The sequence below is a fragment of the Lissotriton helveticus genome, chromosome 12 (genome assembly GCF_964261635.1).
Source record: "Lissotriton helveticus chromosome 12, aLisHel1.1, whole genome shotgun sequence".
NCBI classification, from domain to species: Eukaryota; Metazoa; Chordata; class Amphibia; order Caudata; family Salamandridae; genus Lissotriton; species Lissotriton helveticus.
In genome coordinates this window covers 176,853,213-176,875,020 of record NC_136073.1, presented here as the reverse complement: position 1 = coordinate 176,875,020, position 21,808 = coordinate 176,853,213, and the positions used below count along the sequence as shown (strand labels likewise).

The window sequence follows — 21,808 nt, the reverse complement described above, 5'->3', positions numbered from 1 at the left end:
ATAGAAATGCCCATACAATCCTCGTCTGAGTAGATCATAGAGAAGGTGGGTAAACTATATATAGTCCCTATTTATTCAATGCCAGCCATGGTATGCTGTAATCCAATCCCTTTCTGTGTATCCCCAATTAATAGATTCATTGCTATTCTCTTTCAAAGAGAATTATTTCTCCCTTCTCGGTCATGTCCGCCAGTTATTCTAATATAATCCAGTTTAAATCTTTCACAGTGTATTCTTGGGAAATAAAATGGTTGTTCATCTTTGTTGTAATCTTCTTGCCCTTTATGTTACTCCAGTGTTCACAAATCCTAATCCAGATCTTTCTGAAGGTCATGCCTATGCATCTCATATTACATGCGCAATTGGTCATATATACCAAGTGTGGAGGATTACAGTGTGTATGTTAAGTTTCCTCAAAATCCAAGTTTTTTCTAGTCCTTGGCCTTTGGCCACATTCCTCTTTAAAGTCATGGAACTCCTCAGTGAGTTGAAATCTCCTTATACATTTCAGCAAGGGTTCTTCATAGCATGAGCTCAGCAGATTGCACTGCACAATCACTTAAGTATTTTTTCTTGACAAGTGTTGCCCTTTATGTATTTATCCTGAATTTGGGTTCATGTCACAATAATAATGTGCTAAGACATGCCTCGATTACTAACAGATAATATTCATCACTCCGAGTTCAAGTCTTCCTTGTATCAGGCCTGAATTCCCTCCCTGTTTCAGTTTTGATCCCACCCACAGGGTGGTGCTTTGGTATTGATCAAGGCGGGACACAGGTGCCTGGTATGGAGACAGGAAAGCAAGGAACCATGCATTGGTGCTTGATAAATGGGTGAGTCTAAAACTTTATTTTTAGGCTAAGTTAGGCAACCCTGACTCAGGTTCCAGGAGAGCTAAGTAATACAGTATTACTAGGAGTCACTTTCAGGGCGGCATGGATGACTGACACAACTAAACACCCAGGAGGCTTCTAACTTGGAAGCTTTGTATGAAGGATCTGGGCCATGTTTTCATAAAAATTGTTTTTTGTCTGAATGTGTTACTCTTTACAGAGGTACTAAACAGGGGCGTCCACTGTTCCCTCCATTGTTCAATTTTGCTTTGGTCCCTATGATCATTGACATTTGATCTGCTGCCTGCTAAGCAGAAGTTCGAATTAGCAGTATAGAAGACAAGTGCCCGTTATCTGCTGATGATATACTACTAACATTTTAACGCCCCAGACCTCAATCCAAGACCTCAGGGGTGAACCCGCGCACCACAGATACATATGTTATGTTATGTTAAACAGAATAATGTTCATTACACCTGTGCTCTACATGCTCTTTCATGGTATACAGTACCTTCTGCTCGTGTTGGAGGAATCTCTGGAAGTCATGCAAATGAACTGCTGAAGCGTCGGCTCGGTCTGTGTTCCTAAAACAGAAACAAATCCAGACTGAAGGCACAAACAAACCAAAACATTGATCATACAGCCAACTTCGTGTATCATAAATTCACTACTCTCATGGCCAAAGGGTAGTCTAAACTGGCACATCCTTTAACTAGTACACATATGAAAGCAGAGAACCATGGTAAGTTATTTCTAAATCATCTGGATAACATGTATAGAGATATCGTTGGTGGGAGAGCAATGGGCGACTTTGTGGATATTACCTTGTGGTGGGAAGAAGCACAGCGCCATAATCATGTGCAAACTCTTAGAGGTGAATGACTTATTGAGGCGATAGTATCAACACTCTGGAAATCGGAAAGATGTGGTGGAACATTCTCAGAGAGGGCTGCTTAGCACTTGAGCGCACTACGACTAGTTCTGTGGATCGAGTAAGTGGACCTGATGTTCAGACAGTGCCTCAAACCCTCACTGCTCTAGAACCAGCGTGTCTTTTCAGTGTTCCTGTAGTGCTTCTGCCTTAGGTAAACTAAGGCTTCTCCAAGCATCTAACGTTCTACAAAACCTAAATAAGACCAAACAGAGCTAAAGTGCATGGAATTAAACCTATCACAGTTACACAAAGCCAAACTAGCAGTGGTGGTTAAGTCAGTGGGGTCACACAAATGCAGAAGCAGGGATGGCAATGTGTGATATTTAGTATGGGCTTCGAAGGTCTGAAAGGACTGGATTACATAGTCACCAATGGCTGAGATTAATTATTCTACTTTCATACATTGTATATGGCTGGCATTAAGAAAATATGTCTGATACTGAAAGGTGCACAAAGGTGCCCGGACTGTGAATGCAGCAGAGGATAAGGCGCAAAGTGGCCTGGACTAAGATGGTGTGAAATGTAAGGACACACGAGGCCTGGATTGAGACAGCACCACAAGCAGCATGTATTCTGATAGCATCAAATTCAGGGAACAAGACCCGAATTGTGATAGCACCAGGTGCAGGAACATAGGAATCCTGGATTGTGACAGCGCCAGTAACTGGTACGGAATTGGCCTGAATTGAGTCAGCACCAGGTGCAGGGACACAAGGGGTCCACATTGTGTAAGCACAACATGAAGGGACATAAGTAGCCTGGATTGTGAAGGACCAACACTGTTTGCTTTGCCCAGGACTACAAGCACCAGAGATTCATGTGGAGTGGAGGCGCCACGCCGTCACCAGCATGCCAAACAGGCACATTCAAACAGTGCTTTAGTCCTGTAGCGTGGGAACGCGCCCTGGCAAAGACAGGGTAAAGAGCAAACCCATCTGTGCCCGAATGAGGCCAGGCCGGGCAGGGCCCTTGCTCTTGGCACAAACTTCTTCTCTGGACTTAAGTGATTCTGGTCAAAACTTTCCTTTTTGTCCATTTAATATTCAAGGTAAAAGTGATTGGACCTGTGCCCAGAGTAAATATAACCATGGGCAAGAGGAAACTAACCCAAGACCCTGTTGGGAAATGGTAAGAGTTTAAAAAACACTAATGCCCTAACTAATTATTTAACTGACACAGTGAGGCTAACAAACAATGAAATTGTCAATGTGAAAGAAAAATGGTGTGTTTGATCAAGAATGCAGCTATTGAGGTTTTGTGTAGCACAATAGTGGAAGTCACTGGTGAGATAATCCCGTCTCCAAATCTATCTGATACAGCCCAAGCAGTATTGCGTACATCCAGTACTGAACAGGCACGCTGTGTCTCAAATATGCCACTGGAAATAACAGAACTGTCACCCATTTATGAGTTGAAATTACCACCAGCTAAAAAAAAGTAGACAGCTAGCAGGAAATATGACCTCTAATCTTAAGAAGTGCACAAGGGCCTCATGTACCAGCAGAAAAGGCAGCAACTCAAAAGGACTTGAATAGCAGGTTTTGACTATACCAAATGATCTGGAGTTGATGGTTTAAAGAGTCCATGCAAAACTGGACAATATAGCAAGGAAGTTCCTACTTGAAATACGTGCATTATCACACTTAAGCATGCTGTTAAAAATGTAGATGCTTGTTTCTGGTCCAGGGAGGACCTGGCTTGGCAGTTCGTTCTGGACTATTGCACAGGGTCAAGACTGATTTCAATATGGCTTGGTCTAAACTGGGGTGGCATGGTGAGCAAAAGAATGATGGATTTAACTCAAATTGATTGACTGGGGGAGAATGTTTGATTTGCTCTGCATTTTGTCCATCAACTGTGTGTCTTTTAGTTAAAAATGTACCCGGCATAATTCAGAATGGAGACAAACTGCAAATTGAACTTAAGGCTACTACAGAGAATGTTGTTGTTGAAAAACAGAGCACCCAGCAACAAAGGGTCCAGCTAATGAGCCATCACCCACTAGGATATATAGTGCATGTCCAATCACAGACACTTGAGAGGGACATCCTATCATTCCATTTACACATCAGGAAGTGGTAACCACACTATATCAGGGTAAAGTTAATATAGGAACTTTGGTGACTGTAACGGCACTGTACATCTATTGCCGGATGCTACCCACTATGTAATTATTTTGAAGGATGTCTCCAAACTAGACTCGCACATCATAGAGAACTGAGGTGATCTAAAAAACGAAGTTGTACATTTGATTTCAGATCATATTTGTAGCATCACTTTTCGGTACAACGAAATAATAATGGTGGGAAGGGAGAACTTGGCTGAGTACTGTTGAAAAACAGATCATTGTGACTGTATCGCAGTCAACGTCTGTCATCCAGCTATGGTAAAGGCTCTCCTTTCCAATCTTTGTCAAAGGCAACAGTCCCTAGATAACCTAGATGGGAGGATTACAGCTGTACAACTGGGTTTCTTTTACAAACCACCAGTAAAGACCCACAACATCAAGGGTTTTTGCCTCTGCACTTCTAATGTAAGCCCAGAGTGGGCATGCCCCTGATTAACTTCAACAGATTTGTACTTTGCTATAGCTTTGGTGAACAGGAATGACAACAGGGGGGAGATTGGGTCTGAGGCTGATCACATGAGGTTGGGGATACGAACGTCCAACAAGAAATAAGGGGTGAGAAACCACATGTTAGTAACACTGGTAACACATTAGTTATCAGATCATGGAATGTTGCCAGAGTTAAAAACAAAATAGAGAATAAAGAATAGTGAGTCCCATAAACACCTCACAGCTGATATGCCTGTAGGAAACTTCGTAAATGGGAGGTTTCAAATTTGAAGGCTTTGCCCCTATAATTACACCCGGAACACCCTCAGACAGTGGGCGGGCAAAGGAAGGTTTGGTGGTGTTAATTTCAACTACAGCCGCATTCACCCTAATGAAAACATACATTAAATCACCTTATTTCCACTTTTTACACCTATAGACCGATTGGAAACTAAACAGTGCATTGATAAATTTCTACAACTACGTATTTAATAATATGATAAGTAGAGTAATAGTGGATCTCGAGAATGAGCTGCAAAAGTTTAAGAGTGGATGTCGGGCCAATAGTATATAGATATTTGGGTCGGGGATTTAAACATAAGTAAATGTCAACTAACATCTAGAGAGGCCTGTGGGTATACCGATGGAACAGGGAGTGGTCAGTTACATTTTCCACAAGACCCATATGGTGAGACTATAATTGAATTGATATTTAAACATAACCTAGAATTGTTAGAGCAAAGTATTGTTAATGAAAAGGCTCCACTACCTACTTTCCAAGGCAATGGCCGAAGTCAGATCATTGATCATATTTTACATTCAGAAAATGGATTGGGGTTGTGTAAATCATTTGGGGTTTAACCCAGCCCTTTTAGTGAACATTTCTCGTTAATACTCACCCTTAACAGTAAAACCAAGCAAAGGAAGGGCCTCAACTAGCAGCATACATCAAACCAGTAGGTAACAATGGTGTAAGCAAAGACAAAATAAACACTGCAATTGAAAAATGTGCTAACAGGAAATCTCCTGGCCATATGAGGTCCTTATAGATGCATTTAAATCTTTTATCATACTATGGGTGCCAATCCTGACTCAAGTATGTAATTCAGCAGCACAAGAATGCTTCACTACAACTTGGACTGTGAGTAAAATAGTTCTGATATTTAAGAATGGGGACAGAGAGGATGCAAAATGTTACTGTGAGATATATCCTTTCTGGACTAATTTGCTAAATTAATGAGAAGAATTAACTTAGAGAGGTTGGAAACCTGGGCAATAGATAATCAGAAGGGATATTGGTACAGTCGAACAATGTATGAACTTAAACCTCCTTATTAGTAAATACACTATTGCTAAGGAAGGGCACCTATGTTTTGCTGACTTGAGCAGCGCCTTCAACCTTGTAAACCATGCTAAGCTGTGGCAGACCATGGCAAAAAAGGGCGCCATGCAGACATTATCTCACACCTGTCACAGCTGCATGACTCCCTGATGGCACGAGAATGGTATGGAACAATTGGGGAAGGCAAGCCAAGATTTAGAGTCACAAGAGATATTAGACAAGGGTGTGTCCTTGCTCCTTTCTTGTTTTCTTTATACATAAATGGGGTGGATAGGTCATTGCAACAGGTGAATGCCGATGCCCCGAGAGTTGGCAAGTGACGGACTCCTGTCCTCCTATATGCAGATGATGCAGTGTTGCTATATAGAACGGCTTCCAACACCTGATAGATAATTATGTCGCATATACAGAGTATAAAGACCTGAAACTTAATTTAATGAAACCCTTTATAATGGTATGTGGGGATGAAAAAACAAGGGGGACAAATATTATGTTAGGGAAAAGAATAAACAGAAATACAAAATGTTGCATTTCTGGGTATTCATATTTCACATGGAGGACAATGGGGTTCTAAGTTGAGAATTGTGAAACTGAAATTTATAAGGACATCTGAAGCCCTGTTCAGATTTGCGAAAAATATAGATATTCAACCCATTAGAGAAATACTGCAACTATACAAAATTAAATGCTTCACATCAGGCATCACATATAAGGCTCTTTTGTGGAGTAGGACAAACAGTGCAATACTACAGACGCTGGAGAATCATTTTTGAGTAGGCTCCTGGCAGTGAGATGCTCAGCATCGACTTATATTATTCATAAGAATCAGATGTGCATTAGCTAGAGGATGTAATTCGGATAATTGAATACATTATTAAGGTAGATTGATGAAAACATGAGTCTAGAGGACCCCACTAGTATTTTACAGTATAGCAAAAAGAAATTGAAATTGATCCTGAAAGGGAAAAGAGATGACAAAAGAGAAATGAGAGAAATATCTAAATCTAATGTAGATATCGCTCTGGTCTCATGCAACAAGGTATGCAAAGGTACTTCATTATTGGAACTAACACACATAATAGATTTTATCTTACTTAGATTACATTTAGGAATTGTGCACTATCTAGTAGCTTTCCCCAAAAAGGGGGTATGGGGTGAAAAATTACCTAAATGCCCATGTGATGGGAAAAACCATCCAATCCACATTGCATTTGATTCTATTTTCAAAGTTTTATAAAGATATTAAAAAATGTTTTTTGCAGCCACTATTGCGTTTCAATGAAACTTGTTTACCATCAGGATGCGTGTAACTCTATATATAAATTGGACGATGTTGGTACATGCTATGCAGTTTTCATATTGAGCTCATCTGCAATCAAGAGAAAGAAATCGATTTCGCCCCTAGAAAACATATGAGGCAAAATCATGGAGGTTCTGTACCTTGTCACTCACATGATCGTTCATATTTCTTTGTTTCTGAATGCATTTGCCTAAAATGTAGTACAGTATAATGCTTATAATTTCCTTTTGATTACTATTGAGTTATTCCTCAATACGATTTTGATAAGACAATGATTTTTAATAATTTGTTTTAATATAGCTTTCTTCTTATTCTTGTGATTTTGCATATTTGATAGTTTTGTACTATATGCATCTCATGCACTCCAGTTTGACAAGGTACCTATCTTTAACATGGTTATGATATGATGCTAACAAGACGATGGTTTCAAACAATATGTTTTAATATACTCACTTTTGAGTTCTGTGATTTTGCATACCTGACTGTTTTGTATGCTTTTCATGCACTTCAGTTCGATAAGGTACATCTTCTTAACTTGACTATGGTAGGATGCTGATTTGATATACAGTAGAAAGAATTAGTAATAAATGCATTGAATATTTATTTTTATTATTTCATGGAATCTTGTTAATCCGAATAACGATTTATGATTGATTGATAGCACCAGATGCAGGTGCATAAGAGGCATCTATTGTGATAGCAACAGATGTAAGGACAGAAATAGCCTGGATTGCAAAAGCAGCATGTGCAGGGACAGAAGTGGCCTGGATTGTGATACCACCAAGCGTAGGGGCACTATTGTCCTGAATTATGATAGATTCAGTTGCAGGGACAGGAGTGGCCTGGATTGTGACAGCACCACGTGTAGCGGCTCACGTGCTTTGGATTGTTACAAAACCAGGTGTAGGTGGCATAAGTGGCTTGGTCTGTGAAAGCACAACTTAAAGGGGCACAAAGTGATCTGAATTGTGATAACAGGGGCAGGTGCAGGCACAAAATGCCCTGCATCATAGCAGCATAGGCAGTTTATGGAGACTTGTTTGGAGCAGCAGACTTCCTGTCAGTGCTTTTACAGTGCAAAAGGCCATGTTTTCAGATCTTGTAACTGGAAGGCAGAGAAACCACACAACAGAGTAACTCTATCTGGTGACACATTGAGGATCTGCGATTCCTCATTCGGTGACATTTCTGGCCTCCTTCTTTCTGAAAGATCTCTGGAGCTGACAAAGCAGTATTGGAAACAGTTACTGAGTGCCCTGGCGAGATGCTATGGGCTGAATGTATTACAACACAAAGAGCAGTCACTAAGCAGTCTCCTATAAACTCTGTGGATGAGGTTGCACAGTCAAAATATCGATTCCCAATTATCGAGTTACATTAATACCGAGTTTAAAATATCGAAGGTGAAGAATATCGAGGTCAAGAATAACGTTGGACAGAATATCGACCCTAAGGTAAGTAATATCGATTTTTTTTATATCGATGTAAGTAATATCGAAGTTAGTAATATCGATATCAAATATATCGATTTTACTAATTTCGATGTTACTAGTATCGATATTTCTTTTGTTGTTATGTATTTTATTATGTATTTTATATGTATGTGTTATATGTTTTTTTAAAGTATTTAATTTGTTTTAAATTATATGTGTACTATTTTTTGTATATTAAAAATTTTATTTTTAATTAAATTTTATGTTTTAGTACTAGAGCTGGTTGTGGGTTTATAGGGGAATAGGGTGGGAAGTAATGTAATTGTAATTAAGTAATTATTTGTTTTTTATTGGTATTGATAATGTTTTTATTTCTAATTAATTATTAATTGGTACATAATTATTTTAATTGCTAATTAATTTTTTTAATTGGTAATTAAGGTTTGTACTTGGTAATTACATTTTGTATTTGGCAATCCATTTTGTTAATTGGTAATTAAGGTTTGTAATTGGAAGTTACATTTTTTAATTGGCAATTAATTTTTTTAATTGGTAATTAAGGTTTTTAATTGGAAATTACATTTTTCAATTGGTAATTAATTTTTTTAATTGGTAAATAATTTTTTACAATTGGTAATTTGTTAATTACTTTTTATTAATTGGAAATTTATTTTATTAATTGGTAATTAATTTTTCATAAAACATGTTTTTTATTTAAAATAAATTTATTGTTTACCATTTTTTGATTCTTAATCAATTTTTCAATGTTTTGAAAAATGTTTTAGTGTTCAATATTTATTATTTGGTAATTTATATTTATTAATTCATATTTATTGGTATTTAATGTTCATTTAGTGTTAATTAATTATTCAATTTTAAATATGTTTTTAGTAATTATGGATGGGAATTTGCAAATGATGTAGAGTTATTTAAAAATTACATTTTTAATTATTGTATTTACAACAATTATTATGTTATATTTAACTTCTACGCTATCCAATGCTTTCCCTACTGTTGCACTCTCTGGAGTGGGAATAGTAATTTTTACCCTTACGCTATCCAACGCTTTCCCTACTGTTGCACTCTAAGGAGTTTGGAATAGTACATTTTACCCCTACGCTATCCAACGCTTTCCCCACTGTTGCACTCTCTGGAATGGGAATAGTAATTTTTACCCCTATGCTATCCAACGCTTTCCCTACTGTCGCACTCTCTGGAGTTTGAATAGTAATTTTTACCCCTACGCTATCCAATGTTTTCCCTACTGTTGCACTCTCTGGAGTTGGAATAGTAATTTTTACCTCTACGCTATACAACGGTTTCTCTACTGTTGCGCTCTCTGGAGTGGGAATGGTAATTTTAAGTTCTATGCATTCCAACATTTTTATTACTGTATTTTTTTTACTTATGGATTTTGAATAGTATTTTTATTTATTTAGTCATTTAATTTTTTTTGTATAAATTTAGATAATGTAGTATATAATACATTTTTAAAATATTAAAGGTATATTTATTTTTTTAATTTATTAAACATAATTCTTTACTTTTTATTTATGTTTTTGTTTTATGTTTGTAAATGTATTTGTAATTTATAATATTTTTTGTTAATTTATGAATTATTAAAATAATTATTACAACTTATGTATATATTAATTATTTTATGTATATGTTTAATTAATGTATTATTATTATGTATGTATTATTTATTCATTTTAAACATTATTAGATATTTTTAATTATGTTTATTTTATTTAATAGTGTTATTTACTTTATTTTACATTTATATTTTTACAGAAAAAAAACAATATTTTTAACATCGATATTTTTAACATCTATATTTTTTTTCGATATTTTTGTACTTTCCATGTTGTAGATCGGATGTCGATATTCTTGCCTTCGATATTTCTGCATCGATATTCCTGTAGGTCGATATTTTGACAGTGATTCGTGGATGAGTTATCATTTTTATAATATTTTCAATGAATCACACTGCAAACCTAAAGGAACTGCTCTAACTACTATATATGATGCATCATCTTCAAAATATACCACATCACTTACTAACAACAGCCCAGTCTACTGTTGGGAAACACTACATCTCAGGGGGCTAATGTAGCAACAAAGTCAAAATATCCAAAGAAAAAAGCAAGAAGCGCAAACGAAGAGACTAGGGCACAAGCCCTCTCAATGTACACACCAAAGCAGAAATTAGAATTCCACAACAGATCAGGCTCATTCCTTCAATACTCAAATTCAGAAAGTAGCTGAGAATGCTTCTCTATAAAGAGCTCCTCTTCCACCAGCTATAAAAAAAAGTCCTGAGCTCCTCTCAGCCCCTGTACACATCTAGAAGACAAACCTCCCCACTCTGTATCTGGGCTGAATGCCTTCTTCCACTTTGCTATGCATAGCTCCAGCGCTAGCCAACTTTCTTCAACAAATCCTAATACATCACGCATACCTACATAGGCACCTGAAGAGGTACCATGTGACAGCTGTGATTTGGAATGGTTGTTGATAATTGCAATCAAGTATGATTTCATTATGGGTCTAAGATTTTGCTGAGCCATCCTGTTATTTCACAGAGTTTCCTGCAGATCACTCTTTTACCTGCACTAAGCAATTATCTCTTTGCTTTGGCTTTCTGTTATATCCTCTCTTTTACCACCCACGTCCCTAATTTTCTCTTACTTCACATCTAGTTTACATTTACATGTGTTATTTTCATTTTTACTTCATCTTTCTAGGTATCTGGAGAGTAAGGTGCTCATAGGTTGCATCAGGTTTTCATGTAGAGGTTAATGTATTATATATTTAGGTTTACCTCTACTTCTTTCCTAAAGATCAGATTCGAGGTACAGTAATCAATACACTAGCACACTGTTACTATATTAAGGACACCCAGCAATGCTCTGAGATTTGGAATGTGCTCCTGTTGATCATAAAGATCCTTGAAAATCCGATGGACCCATGTAAGCTACAATAGATGATTGTTGGTTCTAACACAATCTACACTCTCCATTATGAGATGCTTAGAGCTAGTGTGCAGGCGTTGCCCAGTGCATCCGATTATATGTTTTGTGTAAACATTGATACTATTATGGAGGACTTACCCAAGAATAAATACAGATGATGAGTCATTCTTGAATTCGTCAAGTATCTGGAAAATAAAAATAATGAGAGGAGCTTTAAAGTATTTGCACTCTGTTGGCGGATACCATTATTAATAGGCAACCATTTTCTTGAACATCTATGTTGAAATGAAACAATGTAACACACCCAGCTACATGTTTAGAAACAGATTCAAAATAGTAACCAGAAACGTCTTGGAAATTACTAAATAATAATAGATAACTACCTAGGGCTCTATTACATAGAGTGCCCAGCGGGCGCAGCACGCTTGTGCTCCCTTTTTTGTGCCTTCGGTACACTGTAATATTACAGAAGGGGCTGCATGTGCTTGTGCCACCCCTTCTGTAATGCTGATAGCACTGGCGCACATGTAGTACCAGGGCCTTCCTTCTGAATCACTTTGCTTCTGCCCCGCACCCAATACAGACAGAGGTAGAGAGGCAGCCAGGCCCTTAGGTGGCAACCTTACAGTGCACCACAAAGGGGTGGCTCATTGTCAGGGCACCGCTTGATGGCATCCCTGTGGAAGGGGGAAAGGGGGTTCCATGTACCCCCCAGACATTACCCTGTAGGCAGATGCAGTCACTAACTGCACTCGCCTGCAGGGAAATTCCTCTTTAATGTGCAGTCAGCAATTGCCTGCACTGTGAATGTGCAAATTCATCGCTGTCATGGGGGCAGGGCATTTATGATAATAGGGTGCACTGTGCTGGTCTGCCCCAGGCACACATTTTGAAAAGTGCAGTGTTGCACAAACTGGGACAGTGCATCCTATTAGAAATAGAAAAATTCATCTTTGCGCATTGTTCTATGTCTGTTAGCATTCGCGGCACCATTTTCTATGTCGGAGCCATTTTGAGTTATAATCGAAACATATTTTTCACTATTTCCGAGAAAAGGCCTCTGTTGAGTTGTGTTTCTCCAAGGCTAAGTTTTGCTTCACTAATGAATACACTGTTCTTATTAGCGCTTACCTTTTCCTCTCGATAGAGGCTTTCTCCCACTTGTCTAGTGGCAGGCATGGGCAGAGTGACTTTGAGTAGTAGATAGTGTGTGCCCGACCTCAGAATCGAAACTTATTTTCTGTACTTCACTGTTTTGCTGCATCTGCTTGGAAAGTTCCACAGTGGGTGTGCCTTCATTGGTTCTGAAAAGTACATAATGTATCTTTATGCTTGCTGATGTTAGTCCCATGCAGCACTCCTAAGTGACTGGGCTCCACTCTGAGTGTACCAAACAGATATTGGTCTGTATTCTCTACAGTCTGACCAACTCTTCATTTGGTATGGAAGGCTGAGAGGTGGTCATGAGTGACCCGGGCGACCCTAACAAGGCCACTTCCTTCAAACCTGTGTATAATGTAGGCCAAGAGGGAGAGTAAAACCATGATCAGTAGGCCCCGACTGCATCATTCCCACTCTGAAGAGTAATTCACTCTTGTAAAACTCCAATAACTCACAGAAACAGAGCTCTGTTTGCAGCAGTTACTTCCGGACTGGGGAGTCTAACTTCCAGGAGGACCTGAGTCATGCCGGCTGCTTCAGGATAACCGCTGACTATGTAAATAATGGTTCAGTACCTCAATGTTGAGTATTAAATATTGTTCTAACAAAATATCTGGCCCATAATACCGACCAAAATACAGTGAAACTAAGTATAGAGAGGTAAGTTTCAAATTTACTATACTTAACTCAGCATTTGTGTACCTTGATGATTCCTATATAATCAAGATACATGTATACTGAGTTAAGAATAGTAAACTGTCATGTTCTGCTTAGTTCTGAAGTAGAACCCAAGCCTTTGTTCTCCATTGCAGCAGTCTATCAGGGCTCAGGCAGTTGGCGAGAGGTGGGTCAGCCTGCAGGAGTTGCACTTCATTAAAGTAACTGACATTCCTCCCTGTTTGTTCATGTTGCTCCTTACAACATATTTTGGTGATGAGGGGAACAGTACCCATTGGTGCAAAGACAGCACCAGTACAACCTCTGCTTATACTGAGCGGTGACTGGGAGGTTTGAAGTTGTGTGGCAGACATGTGAGGGGTGTGCTTTAAGCTTTAGCCTACTGGCGCCCTGGGGCTACATTGCGCATTTGTGGCAGCCCGTGAGATTTTAGTGTGCCCATTTGCTTATGTGTAAAGGTGGCCACGTGAGGTTGTGTGCAGATGCGCTACCTCACCTCCCTGGCTAGCATTGTTTAAATCTGAGAGCCTGCTTCATGTCGCATTCCCAGTGTTTGGTATTGCCAAAGCAAGCGCACATGCACAAAGCTTACAGAACATGCCCTATTCACTGTAGAAACCACACTCTTCATGCTTAGGGAAAAGAGTTTAGCATGTGCTTGCATTTCTGCGATAGGCACACTTTTGGGGGGATTTCATTAAGCGACAGTCACTCTATATTCTGCTGCTGCTTGCCTGTCTCTCAGTGACAGCACACTTTTCTGTGGTTTAGTTTGGCAGCTACTTTTGAAGAGTTTATGACTAGTAGAGAGTTATATTCAGTGACTGGCATGCCTTTTTACAGCAATTTGCTTGGCTTCTAGCAGTTTGAGTAAGCAACAGGCATGCTTTTATTCCAGCATGGATTGCCTGTATACCAGTGACAGGTACGTTTATTAGTGGCATTTATCCACCAGAAAGTATGTTGTGCTTTTTATCCTTTGATGTCATTTTTTTTCTCCATACCATATAAGGTACTTGTGCCTGGCAAAGTTATTTTATAGCTTTTCAACATGTAAAATGCAAATATCCCCACACCTTTCATGGCAGTGCCAGGAGTTCCAAAATGAAAGGAGAAACAATGGTTCAAAAATGTTGATAGCTACTTAACAGTCATTGATGGAGACCAGTGCAATGCAAGAGGACATTTGCATTACTTTATAACTGTTAAACTGCAGAAGGGAAACACATATTTGATCATCTACCAACTGCCATGCTACCTCCAGACACAGGGTGGGATGCATATACTGAAGCTATCAATAGACTTAACACTAGCATAACTGTAGAGCGGCATAGGCTTTCCACTATGAGGCAGTCACAATTTGAGCCCATTGATAGTTTTCTTGCAGAACTAAGAATTCTGGCTCTAACATGTGAGGTCATGGCAATTTAGACAACTATTTTAGGGGCCAAATTGTAGTCAATTGTTATAACAAGCGCATACTAGAAAAACTGTGGTGCTGTTGTATCCTCAAACTATATGAAACATTAGAAATAGCCAGGGGGATCAAAAGGTTAGTACAAGCTTCCACAGAACATAATAAAGGCAAGGAGCAGGTGGTGACCAAGTAAGTACATGAAATAAGTGAAAAAAATCCAAGTTAACCTACAGATCAATAAAGCACAATAGGAAAGGAGGGAAAACAGGTAATAACTCCAATGTATGCTTCAGGTGTGGTTCCAGCACTCACTATGCTAACGCGAAAGGTTTCCTGCTGTTGGTAAAGCCTGTTTAATATGTAAAAAAGTGTAAGTGGGACATTTTGAGGGAATGTGCAAGAATCTGCAGAAGCTAGCTTTCATCAAGGATGACAAAATCACAGGGTGCCACAGCTACTCAGTGAAGGACTATTTGGATAGCAGAGTTGTTCTGTCCATCAAAATGGTGGAGACATATCAAAGATCATCCAAGGGAGGTGACCCTGTTTGTGACATTGGTAAAGTATAAATTGGAGTTACTGTGGACCCAGGGTCACCAATCACCATCATCACTGATAACTTATATTGGTCAAAATGGGAGTCAGTTCCATTGTTGGCTCTGGACATATGCACTGTAGTGTTTGGGCGGCAATACATCTATTTAATGGGTTACTTTGTTGAAACACTTTCTTTTCAAGATAGGGCCATCTCTACAAAAATGTATATACAAAGAAAAGGTACAACATTTTGGGCTGGAAAGACCAGGGTGCATTTGGCATGGTTTTGAGGCTGGGCATTGACTGTCCCATTTCTTTAGTCGAACCTGTCATGCCTTTGTTACCTGTTTCCAAATAGATACATAAACATAAGGAACTATTCAAAGACTGACTAGGTTTAGTCAAGGGCTTTAAACAATGAAATTGTGCTAAAGGAAAATGCTGTACCGGTGCTGCACAAGGTCAGGAACATTCCTCTCAATTTAAGGGGTAAGTTGAAAGATCACTTAGCTAGCTTGTCTTCAGAAACCTTATAGAAACTTTTAATTCCTCCCAGTAGATATCCCCCATTGTTGTGGACAAAAGGAAGAATGGGGACATAAGACTCTGTGTTGACCTCAGGTCACTGAATAAATACTTCCTAGTGGATTGTTTCCCCTTATCCAAGATTCAGGAGATGTTGGCACAATTGGGTGGCGCCAACGTTTTCTCCACCATAGACCTGAGGGCAGCTTAACACCAGGTTGAATTATGCATGGATTTCAAATTGTTACCTACGTTCAAAACCCCCTTTAGCACATACAGATTTTTGCAGTTACCATTTGGTCGTGCGTCAGATGCATCAGTCTTTCAGAAGTTAATGTTTCACCTTTGTGGGGACTGTAAGCAAGTATAGGCATATCAGGATGATGCCCTGGTAATTACTGAGAGTGAAGAGGAACACTTGAGGGTTCTGGATGAAGTTTTGGCCACGTTAAGAGTCCAAGGCTTCAATGTGAAGGAGGAAAAATATAGTTTCATGGTACCAGAGGTGGAGTATCTGGGCAACTAAGATCATGACTCGGCCTTTGCGAGTACTCCTACAGGTCCATAGAAAACTTTGCTTTTCAAACAGTACCACTCCGAAACATTTTAGGTAAAGGTGAAATCTATGAGTTGAGGAGCGTGAAGTATTTGCAGATTTAAAGAAATTAATTGTAGAGGCGTCTGCTCTTAATCCAGAGATGATGTGATATCCATTGTGACAGTAGATGCCCGTGGAGTTGGGTTGGGTGCTGTTTATTTCCCAGGTGGTGGATAGGAAAAAAAGTACTGTGACTTTCGCTTTGAGGTGTCTATCCCTGGTGGAGCGCAATATTAGCACCATTGAAAGGGAGATAGTGGGATGTGTGTGGGCAACCAGGCATTTTGTGACATATTGTGGGGACGGAAATGTTGGCTCACCATAGACCATAACCTCAAGTATGACTGTTATCTGAAAAGAATTTGAACAAGGCTAGTCCTAGATTAGTAAGACTTCTGGCTAGGATGTATGAATTCAACTACAATGTTAAAGACATTCCTAGGGCAAAGAACTTGAGGGCAGATTTCCTGTCCAGAAGTCAGGTCAGCAGCAGTGATGGTGGGCCTAGAAATGAGGATATTGAATGTGTTGTTTGGAAGGTGGATGGAACTGTGGTGGCTGGGGGGGAGGGGGCGTTATCCTCCCAGGAATGGGAAGAATGTGCCATGCTTGACAATTGCCAACCAATGCTGAAGAAGTTCATAATTGGGGGTTGGCCGCATGAAAGGAATGTGAGTGATGATTTCAAGCCTTATTTTAAGATCAAGGAGGAGTTGTCCATAGTGGGCGAGTTGGTGCTGCGTGGAAGTCTTTTGATTCCTCTAGATACCCTTAGAGCTTGTTTGGTGAGAAGAACACATCTGGGCCATGTGGGTATGACAGGCACAAAGAAAACAGTATGCCATTTTTACTGGTGGCCTGGCATAGATAACAATATTGATGTGATAGTAGGTAAGTGTTGTGGTTGTAATCAGACTGACAAATCCTTGCGAGTTTACAAAACCCCTGTATGCCCGGCTGAGTATCCTAATGCTCAAGGGGCAAAGCTAGGTATGGACTTCATGGGACCTATGTATGATTTGCCAGCAAACCTGAGATACGCCATGGTGGTTGTTGACTATTTTTCTAAATGGGTAGAATGCAAGTTCATGTGGGAAACCAACAACATGGATGTCAATGATTTTCTATCTTCACTATTCCTAAGAGAAGGATTTCCCCAACCTTTGGTCACTGACAATGGTGTGTAGTTTAAGTTTAGCACAAAGAAAATGCTTGTCAGTTGCCATGGCATCAAACATCTATTGGTTGCCCTTTACAGCCCACAAGGGAATAGAATGGTAGAAAGGGTAACAGAATGTTGAAGAAATCATCCAAGTGGCTTTGGCTTCTGGGGAGAAAGTGTTGAAGGAAGTACAGAATAGGTTATGGGACTACGTGAACATGCCACACGCTTCAACTGGGGTCTCCCCATTTGTTTTGTTAAGAGGCAGGTGCCGCTCTTGTGATTTGTGGCCAACATGGGTCTTGGACAAGACTAAGGCTTGTAAGAAAGTACTGGGTATGGAGGAGGAGCGTTCCAAGGTAAAAGAGAGCTGAAGTGCAAGCAAAGAAAGAAATGATGCTTTAAAAAATGTAAAATATTAATTGTTTCTGGTGGGTGATGTAGTGAAAAACAAGAGGTCACATGGGCAGAAAAAGAATCGTTGCAAATTATTTCCAGTCACACGGGTGGTAAAGGTTTCTAGCCATGCAATATTGGTGGAGAATGGGAATTGGTGGAGCAAAAGGAAGGGTGCTTTGCTTAAGTGAGTTTGACTATGGTCAGTGGATGGTGACTTGGCAAGGAGCATGGAAGGACTGATGAGACAGAGACACAAGTAGTTAATTCAGGTTTAAGTGACCGGGTGGCGGGGACTCCAGTGCCATTCATGGTGGAGTGTTGGATTGTAATGTAGATGTTGGCTCCTCAGCAGAGTCTTCCAATGTCTATCAAGGAGCAGTCACTGATGCCTCCGATTTCACAGTCTTCACAAGGGGGCAAGGGAGGAGGAATCCCAACCATTCCAGATATTTACAGTACTACATTTTAGATTGAGGGGGATTGTGGTATGATTACTGTGGTTACCTTTGTAAGCATGATGTTCTTATAGACTGTAGCTTGTTATAGAACCGTGTTAAGAATTTGGAACATATCTGTTTTTGTTCCCTTTAGGATATAGTTTTGCTGCTTATAATGATACATGATTCTTATATGGTGTATTCATTCTGTTGTTTATAGTTTCTTTTGCCATTTTATTTCCCTTTTGTATTTTTGTTGCTTTGTATTTTTTTCCACTTTCCCTGGTGTTTATTAAGAGGGAACATGGTGTTAGGTTCGGCTTGATTCTAAAGTAGAAGCTGAACCTTTGTTCTCCATTCCAGCGGTCCATCATGGCTCAGGCAGTTGGCGAGAGCTGGGACGGACTGTGGGAGTGGTCTTGTGCTGTCCACATTACTTCATTAGAGAAATTGTTTGACATTCTATCCCGTTTCATTGTGTTGCCCCTTACAACATAAACCTATACTTACCTATAAATACTTACCTTCACAGTAATTTGGCAGTCAGTATTTGATAGGCAAGTATACTATTCTTAATTTGTCATATATATATTTCAATATATAGTGTGTCAAAATATATGCATCATATGTATGTTAAGCATATTAAATGTATACTTACCTACATACACTTACCGTCATGATGTTCTAGTAAATGGTATTTAGGTAGCACAATATTTGGGTACTCAATATTTTACATACAACCGTAAATTATTGCCATATAGATTGACTCTATTTACATTTATTTCAAATGGATTTCATTAAAATGTGACAAGGATTTGCAATGATAGACCGTCGAACTCTGGTCATAGAGACGGAGGAATATCATGGCTGCATACTGACAGCCTCACTTTCCCAGCTGGTCAAAGTCCATTCATTGGATTCCCCGACTGAGCAAACCCTTTAGACTCTAGGTGAATCTTTACTGTGTCCTGCCTGCATCAGATCACCTGAACCAACCCTTCACTGCAAACCTGTGGCTACTGGAGAGATCTTACCGTTTTCTGCTGCTCAAACATAAGCTTCTTGTAAAACAGATGAAACTGCTCAAAGCTGAGGTCCTCCTTGGGTGCCCCGACTTCCTGTGAAAAGGGACATTTTTGTTACATCACAGCAACAAAACAGAATTGAAGCTTACGTCTGGAAGGTGTGATGGACCTTAACGCAAAGGTCCTCAATTGTTCCCTCATCACTACTTACAAAGGACACTACCATCACTTTACACACAAAAGGAGTCCTGAACTCTGGCCACATCTTACACAGGTAGGAGAGCTCATTCTCTCCTCATGACGCTCTGGAATGTTGTCATGGTGACACCTCACAATCCAGCCACAAAGGGACATGGAATTCAAGCTACAACCAATCATGTACAAGACGCAGACTCTGAAATATTGAGGGACAGCATTGCTTTCTCATAGCAATTCACGCCTAGAAAATACAAAGAATTGTGGGTAGTGGTGATCTCTGAACAAAACTTTCTGCAGATTCATATTAGGCAAGTTCATGTCCTGTTGTGTGTCTCATATAGTTCATACTTACTAGAATGTATTGTGTGCTCTGCAAAACAACTTATTACAAGAAATGGAAGATCTTATTATGGCACGTTACTTCTTCACCGAATCCTTATAGCAAAATAAGAATCATCTTCAAATGTATTAAAAATGTGTACACCACGACTCAGGCCTGTGGTTTCGTGTTGTCAATTAAAGCCATGAACCAATTAAACCTATCAACGAAATTTTAGGGAGCCTGAATTTTTCAGAGTTCTTTTTTTCACAGATATGGATTCTCGTTGGAGATAGGATGAGCACTGCTTTGGTTATTCTGTTCTGTAGGACTCGTGTTTTTTTCCATTATGTTGTACTGAGAATCTGTTTTATGACTTGTTAGTTTTACTCACTTTCTGTGGTTTACATACACTGTACAATGAAAGTTGTGTTTTTTAACCCTTTTAGCTTGATCACTGGTGATGCCTATAACTCTAATAATATTTTACCGAGCCTTCTACTTTCTTCTGAGCCCAACCCTTTGGAAATAGTTTACACCGGGGAGGGAAGAAATAAGCCTGTCTTCTAACCTCAGCCTCTTGCTTACTCCTGCTTTTTTTTTAAATCACCTGATCTCATGGTGTTTCGCATTCTTCACATTTTAGCTGTCTGGACCTCCATTGGACCGCCACTTGCTTCCCAATCCAGAGGTTCTTTCTTGTGAATGAATTCTGTTATTTTGTCATAGTTGCCAACTTTGCCATTTTTGCAGGGACAGTCCCGGCAAGTTGGAGCGTGTCCCGGGTAATATTGTTGCAGAAACTTGTAATAAGATGATTTCATGAAGAATTAGGAAGAAGACGAGGTGTATAGAAGGTAGATCTCTTTATTAAGTAGATGGTAATTATTCAGGTGAGACCCCACCAGGAGCAGCCCACTTGCTGCTCAGCCCGCTCACAACTGAAGCTCACGCTCGCACACTCAAACACAGCACTCTAACCACTCACCAACATTCCACTCATTCCACTCTGGCTGAGCAGCAAGACCAACTATGTTTACATTATCACATCACCTTCCCCCTTTTGAACAGAAACAAAAGAATTATGCAAGTACAAAAATAATACGAATACATAGCAAGTCTGATAATTGTTAACATTGCATCTGAAAGGGGAAAAGACAAGTTATAATTCATAAAAGACAATGCAAGGTAATTCTGAGCCCTATTAACCGAACAAATGAAGGAGAGAAAGTAAAAGATGGAAAAGAGAAGGACAGAATAAACCATTCGTAATGAAATGTGAGAAGACTGTAATATATAGATTAAGATGGGTGATAATTGCACCCTGTTAAACTTTAAAATAAGTCCAACGTTTCAGTAACCGTTTGTAGACTCTACACACTGAATAAAATCCAGTAACGTAATTTAGTAAAAGAAGTAGACATCTAACAAGTGATATCTGTACATCCCAGAGGATATCACGAAGCCAGGAGGTTTATAACTGTTCATGTAATGTGAATATTGTCATATCATGAATAAAACAACCCTTTTAACTAAACAAGTTTTTCTTGAAAAAAACTATGAACCATACACTTCAATAGATGAGAAATCCACTTGTCGATGGAAGACCCATAGCCGAAGCCTATTTCAGTCATAACCTGAAGAAGAATTGAGTGAATATAGTTCCTAAATATGAAGGTTGTAGTTTCCCAAGCACATTACACTAAAGGTGGGCACTTTCCTATTAAAACTACAGATGGTTACTCAGCCCATTGTGCATCTCTTAAAACAAATATGGATACACTGTCTAAAATGTTGGGTACTCAGCCCATTTCTAAAAACAATCATGGGTAAACTGCCCCCAAGAAGATGGGTACTTAGCCCATTGCGCTAAAATAAATGTGGGTACACTGCCCTATGTGCAATAAAACTAGTATATATTTCATATTGCACATGAACAATTAAAGAATGTGAAATCATCCTATTGTCCATTAAA

The 21,808-nt window shown here is 39.3% G+C and overlaps 1 protein-coding gene across 3 annotated transcripts in view; it reads right to left on the bottom strand.

The window, feature by feature from the left end:
• PLCG2 (phospholipase C gamma 2) overlaps positions 1-21,808 on the bottom strand; it is a 488,855-nt gene that overhangs the window by 243,764 nt on the left and 223,283 nt on the right. For all 3 annotated transcript variants that reach the window (XM_078669997.1, XM_078669998.1, XM_078669999.1), the window contains exons 7-9: positions 19,326-19,409; positions 11,516-11,562; positions 1,348-1,420 (exon numbers count right to left, since the gene is read on the bottom strand). In XM_078669997.1, the coding sequence (XP_078526123.1) occupies positions 1,348-1,420; positions 11,516-11,562; positions 19,326-19,409 (204 nt within the window). The remainder of the gene's footprint in view (positions 1-1,347; positions 1,421-11,515; positions 11,563-19,325; positions 19,410-21,808) is intronic.